General features: G+C 41.4%; 1 protein-coding gene across 1 annotated transcript; it reads right to left on the bottom strand.

Annotated features, from left to right (window-relative positions):
- Positions 1–4,136: 4,136 nt before the first annotated feature.
- LOC104239945 (scarecrow-like protein 32) lies at positions 4,137–6,024 on the bottom strand. The gene has a single exon (XM_009794697.2). The coding sequence runs from the start codon at positions 5,842–5,844 to the stop codon at positions 4,537–4,539; it is 1,308 nt and encodes a 435-aa protein (XP_009792999.1). The 5' UTR covers positions 5,845–6,024; the 3' UTR covers positions 4,137–4,536.
- Between the last annotated feature and the right edge of the window lie 214 nt (positions 6,025–6,238).

Below are 6,238 nucleotides of genomic sequence, written 5' to 3'. Positions count from 1 at the left end.
GCCAACTTAAAGAGCCTAAGGGTCGATATATAAAGAGCCTAAGGGCCAACTTAAAAGAGCTTAAGGGCCAACACATATAGAGTTCGAGACCTCGTTCTCATTCAACTCGGACTCAAGAGTCCCATTATTCCGAGCTCGCATCAAATTTATTTAAGCTTAGCTCGAAGATTAAACCTTAAGAGGTATTATGTTGATCAATAAAAAAACCTAAGGGTTTATTATGTGCTGAGTCCAGTATTCGGACTGTTCACTAGAGTTATACAATAAAAAAATTCATAGTTGAAGACGAAACGGAATTCAGCACAAACTAAAGATAAAGCAAAGAGGTTCTTTATATCCACAAAAGATGATTTACAAAGTATATTTACAACGTCCACGAGGGGCCCTTACACAAAAAAGAAAAATAGAACCTAATCTATTTCGGGGTCACATCCCCGGAAGCGACATCCTCAGGAACTGCACCCTCAGCAGCTCTATCTTCGGGAACCCCCTCTTCATCGAGGACTCCTTCTTCACCTTCCCCATCCTCGGATTCATTCGCAACATCCTCGTCATCAGAAGAAACAAGAAACCGGGCATCGGTTTCCATCGCCTTTGCTTGGGATATTTCTTCAGTGAGGTCAAATCCTCGGTCATGGATCTCTTTGGGAGTCTCCCTCCGGGCTTGGAACTTGGCCCAATAATTACTTCATTTTTATTGGTTGGAGGCCTCCCTCAACTCAGCTTGAACTGCCTCGGCATCCCTTAAATATACGGCGATAGTCTATCAGCCATAGCCTTCGTCTTCTCAACTTTGGCTTTGGGCTGTACAGCTTCGGTTGGGCTCTAGCAAGCTCTGCCTCTAACTCCTCAATTTTCTTGTCCTGGGCCAGACCCTTCACTTTACTGCCTCGGAGTTGAGTTTAAGCCAATGTCAGTTGGGTTGTAACAACTTCCTTATCGACATCAAGCTGATCCATGTTCTCTTTCCATCAATGGCAGTCAGCCTTAACCTGATCAACCTCGCCCTAGAGCTGCCCAATCATTTCCAACTTCTATTGCAACTGAGATATGGAAGTGTTATCCTCCGAAGTAAGGCCAATGAGACCATACTCTATTAAAATCACAGTTACCTGCTCATCTAGCTCGGTCTTGTTTCTCCGAGATTTGCCAATTCAGCCCGAAGGTCCTTAAGTTCCTTCTTATTTTGGATATAGAGGAGTCGCAAGGCCTTCTCTTCACCCGAAACCTTCCTGAGCTCGGCCTCGCATTGGCTCAACTTAGCTCTAAACTTGACAATGGCCTATACATGAAATGAAGATAAGTCAGTCAAAGTAAAGGAAGGAAAGAAAAAATTACAACAATGAAAGTTAGTATTTACTTGAGAGAGGAGATGTTGAGCCTTGTCGAAGAGGGTGGATACATCATTAAGGTCAACGACATCATCAATCCCGATGAAGAAGTCCCGGAAAGGGTCTTCTTCGAAGACATTGCTCGGGTCAGGTGTTCGCAGAGCCCGAGCATCCTTTATTGTCTCCTCGGAGTAAGCTGGTAGAGAAAGTGAGTGACCCATTGTCACGGCTCCGAGCTCCTTACTCGGGGCACTCTGATTAGTTTCGGCCCTCTCAACATTGTCCCCTTCGGCGTGTTTATTGAAGAAGGAGGTACAATCTCTATCCCGACGGACTCGAGGGCTTTTCTCGAGTCTCTCTTCGGAGTTACTCCATCGAGAGGAAAGGTATCAGGTTTAGAGGATTTGGCTACCTCGACTGGTTTCCTGGTTCGAGGTATCAACACCGATTCTTCACCTTCGTTCTCTTCATCTTCCAGGTGTTGAATGGCTGAATCCAAGTTCTCATGGATGAGTTTTCTCCTCGGCCTCCGAGCAGGTGCCACCTCATCTTGGGAATCTTCGGACTTCAAATCCCTCTTTCTTTTATTGTCTTTCCCCGATTTCAGGATCGGGGACGCGGTCTTTTTCCCAGGCAGGGCTGGCCTCATTTCGGATACATCTCCGATGCCTGCATAAATAAACATGGATGAATTGATGCCACTAATAAATGAAGGGTATCTATAACTTGGGAGAAATATTTACCATGATGCTTGGCCTCCCACTTGACCTTCGATAATTCGTGCCATTTGCGCTTATCGTACGAGGAGGTGGCAGCTAACTTTCAGATCCAGTCCTCGAGGTCGGGGACCACGTGGGGCGCCCAAGCAGTGGCTGCAGAAAGGGTAAAGGCATTATGAGATGCGGAAGCTAAATATGATTAAATATTAGGAAGAAGAACTCCACTTACGATTAAAGTTCTATTTCTCCGGGAATGGCATTTTATCTCTGGGAATGATATCTGAAGTCCTTACTCTGATGAACCGGCTCATCCAGCCTCAATCCTTGTCTTCATCGTTGCTAGCAAAAAAGGCTTTCTTTGTTCGACGTTGCAGCTTGATGAACCCTCGAAACAGTTGGAGCCGATACAGTCGGATCAGATGGTTGAGGGTAAACTTCAACCCCTCGGCCTTTTCAAAAACATAGCGCGGTATGATTACGATGCACCAAAAGGAGGGATAAATCTGGCCGAGGGTGACCTCGTATGTTATGCAGAAGTCGATCTCTACCGGATCGAGGGGACCCAGTGTGAAAGGGTAAGTGTAAATACTTAAAAACCCCTCCACGTGGGTAGTGATGCTCTCTTCGGGGCTTGGGATCTGTACCACGACCTCATCTCCCCAGCCGCAGTCCCTCTTCATAGCTTTGAGGTACTTCTCTGATATCAAAATAATATATCGAGATGCATGCTCACATCAGCCTGGGATATCGGGGGGATTTTCAATATTAAAATCCTTTTTTATCACACAAGGGCCGGGGGTGATTTCGTGAAGAGCCGGCGGCACCACCAGTTTGGCCGGCTGGGAAGTGGATGCAGATGATGCTTTCTCTTTTTTGGGAACTATTTTGGAAGTTTTAGCCATAACTTTAGGCTAAAGAATACAGACGGCAGCGAAGAGTGGTGTTTTACGGGGACTTGGCATTTTCCGGTGCTTAAAGGGGCAGTGAAAACAAATGATTATAGAAAGAGATGAAGAAGAGAAAGAATCAGAGTAAGTGTGATGAGAGAGTAAAGTTCTTTATTCAAAAGAGTAGCCTCGTATTTATAGAGGGGCGATGACGGTTCGGCGACGCTAGTGGCCGACCAGTACTAGCGTGCATTTAATGTTTTGGGAAAGCGGACCGACGGGACATTTCAGTCACTTCGAGCGCCTACGTCAAGGGAATGTCATCATCATTATAGACTCCGGGGAATCGAGGTTCAAATTGTTTCTTATCATCTTACTCTAAGAAATACGGGGACTATCAGTATACGGTCGAGATAGTATGCCTTCGATCTATAGGCTCGAGAGGTCGTCCAAAACCCGAGTTCAAGTCAGTTGGAGTTCGAGCTCGAGGGACCAGATTCGAATTCGAAGATAGAGTGCGATGTCCGAAGATTGAAGCATGATGAACCGAGGCTGAGTATGCTCGACCCCGAAATAGTACCGTTATGGACTTGTAACATAATGGGCAAGATTCCTGCCACGTTTCCAAGATCATGGCGCAAGTCCCGAAATAGGATTGTACTATTCCGTACTAGGCGATTAGACAGTTGTACTAATAATATTCCTTATTGTAAATAAAAATGTAACTTATTTAGGGATCCCCTATTATATAAATGGGACCTCAATCATTTGTAACATCATCTAATCATTGGCAAAGAATATATTATCCTACTTTTCTCTCTTATTGTTCACCAGAATTGTCCTTTACATTTATTGTTCTTACTTTATTGCTCTTAGTTTATCTCGAGGTCACCAAGCTCGAGGTCATCACTGCTGAGTAACATTGGTTTGATTCACTTATTTTTTTCATTTCTACTTCATATTTCTTGATTATTAATTATGGTATTGAACTAAATCAGATATCTTTAAAACCATAAATCAAATTTAATTGTTACTCGTATTTTCGAGGTAAACATATAGGAATACAATTTAGAATGTTTGTTAACGTCAAATTACACGGAAATAGAAACAAGATGTTGAAATTAGTGCTCTCTTGCGATAACGAAAGCCTTAGCCCTCATATTTTTCTACTCTACAAAGTTAGATAATCACTTCCGAACACAAAAACAAAGCCTGAAAAGCACGACTAAAATATGGTGGCTGGTTATGGTCTTCATGCAAAAGACATTAATATGCACGTTTCTCTTCTTAATTTCCTCAGCTTCCATGTGACAGTTGTAGTCTTGTAGAACACAAATACAAAGGTGGCATGGGTTGAAATTAAAGTTTCTCTCCAATTCCTAGCATTTCACCCTCGTCTTGTTTTATGTTACAACACTATGACTGAAAAAGAAAAAGCAATTCTAATCCTGTCATTTCTCTTCCCATGGACCACCCTGAGAATGAAACTTCATCCCAATAGGCCTAGCTACTTTAATTAAAGCTACCGTAGCACATTTAAAAACCCACTTGGAACTAAAATATGGAGTATCTAGTTTTAAAGTACTAGACTGTCTTGTTTTACTCAATCCTCGTGTCCATTTGAGGTGGGACCAAGACCCAAGCAGTTGCATAGACAGAGTTATGGCCTTTCCATGTTAATACAAGCATGTCATCCTCTTTTTTCATACCCCACCCACTTGCATGCTCATCTAACAGTGACTTCACTTCCTTAATTGTTTCCTCACAAAAAGAAACACTCATAAAACCACTATTCTCCATCCTTTGTGAGAACTTGTTACAACGCTCTAATCTCTCTATTCTTTGAACCCCTTCAAATCCAATAATATTCTCAATTCTGTGGCCAATATCAGCTTCATAATCAAGCCTTTGTCTACTATCCTTAGGCAAGAAAGTCTCTAATGCATCAAAGGGTATCCATAAATAATTAAAGCAAGTGGCTAGTCTTGATGTTAAACTTGAGTTTCCCAAGTCAGAATCCTCATCAACCACAGTCAAAATACATGGATTTAGTTCCTTAACCCTATCAAGAAATATGTCACGAGAAGAAATACTACTTCCTTTAATTTGTTCATCAGGCATATACCTTAACCAATTTTGGCAATTAACCACCAAAGCCTCATCATCCCTAAGTTGAAGAGTTGAAGGACTCAATTGGCTCAAGAGCATATCATAGTTCAAGTCTTCAATCACTTGGAATTCAAAAGGGACATCTCTAAACTTTGCAAAATTAGCCAAACGCAGGCCAACTTCTTCACTTGATACATTGATAAATGGAGGAACTGATGGTCTCCAAGAAGGCACCGATATTCGAAGTGAAGGAGGACCCTCAGGCCTCTTAGCTATTGCATCAATTAGAGTTGGCCATTGCATACAATGAGTGATACTAAAATCTAATATATGAACTTTTGTGTGCCCTTCAATGGCTTTATAAATAGCACCATTTGATGCACAAAATCCAAATCTATGCCAAGGGATGAGATCTACATACCCTGCAAGCTCAGTCACACTCATTAATCTCCTTTGATCAAGATTACTACTTCCATAGAGATAATTATTTGTGGCTGTAGGACAAACCCTAGAAGCCCTTGAAATTAATGCTCTAAGAAACCAAGATGTAAGCCTTTGATTTGGATCTCCATTAGAAGAAGCCAAATTGTTGAGTACCCACATAACTTGTTGAGCCAAAGTTACATCATTGTTTTCTAATGCATTTGCACAATGAAGTAAAAGTTTCTCCAAACATGCCCCATCAAGATTCCCAATACATCCTTTTAATGCTCCTGCTAGAGAATTTTGAGGGTTGTTAAAAAGGCTAGAGTTTTGGAGGGGAATTGTTGTAGAGGTTCCTCTCAATTCTGCCTTCATAGTGATGAAGTGAATGACTAAAATTGATGTATGAGCACAGAAATTATAGATAGGGTTTTGTTTTCTTTACGTGCATGGAAGTCTGGGAAAAAAAGCTACTGATTATTTGTTAGTAATTGAGTGCAAAAGATAGAATCCAATTGTCAAGATGAAAGCTATTGTATATTCAAGAAATGTGAGGTTTCAAGCTAAAGATATACTATCTATATATAGATGATGAAGCAAGGATGTTTAAAATAAAACTCAATAAAAGAAATTGGAGTTAGTGAAAGACTACGTATATTTCTATACCTGGACTTCTCCTTATCCAACTACTTTCCTAATATTTGCTAGCAAACAAACAGAATTTGATGTATTTGTTTGTTTGTTTTGATTTGCATATATCTAGCTATTT

The sequence above is a fragment of the Nicotiana sylvestris genome, chromosome 7 (genome assembly GCF_000393655.2).
Source record: "Nicotiana sylvestris chromosome 7, ASM39365v2, whole genome shotgun sequence".
Taxonomy (NCBI): Eukaryota; Viridiplantae; Streptophyta; class Magnoliopsida; order Solanales; family Solanaceae; genus Nicotiana; species Nicotiana sylvestris.
Note: the sequence above shows the minus strand (reverse complement) of the source record. Positions and strands in the feature narration are given on the sequence as shown.

Excerpts from the sequence above, each read along its gene's own strand:
- LOC104239945 (XM_009794697.2), bottom strand. The coding sequence starts at position 5,844 with ATGAAGGCAGAATTGAGAGGAACCTCTACAACAATTCCCCTCCAAAAC.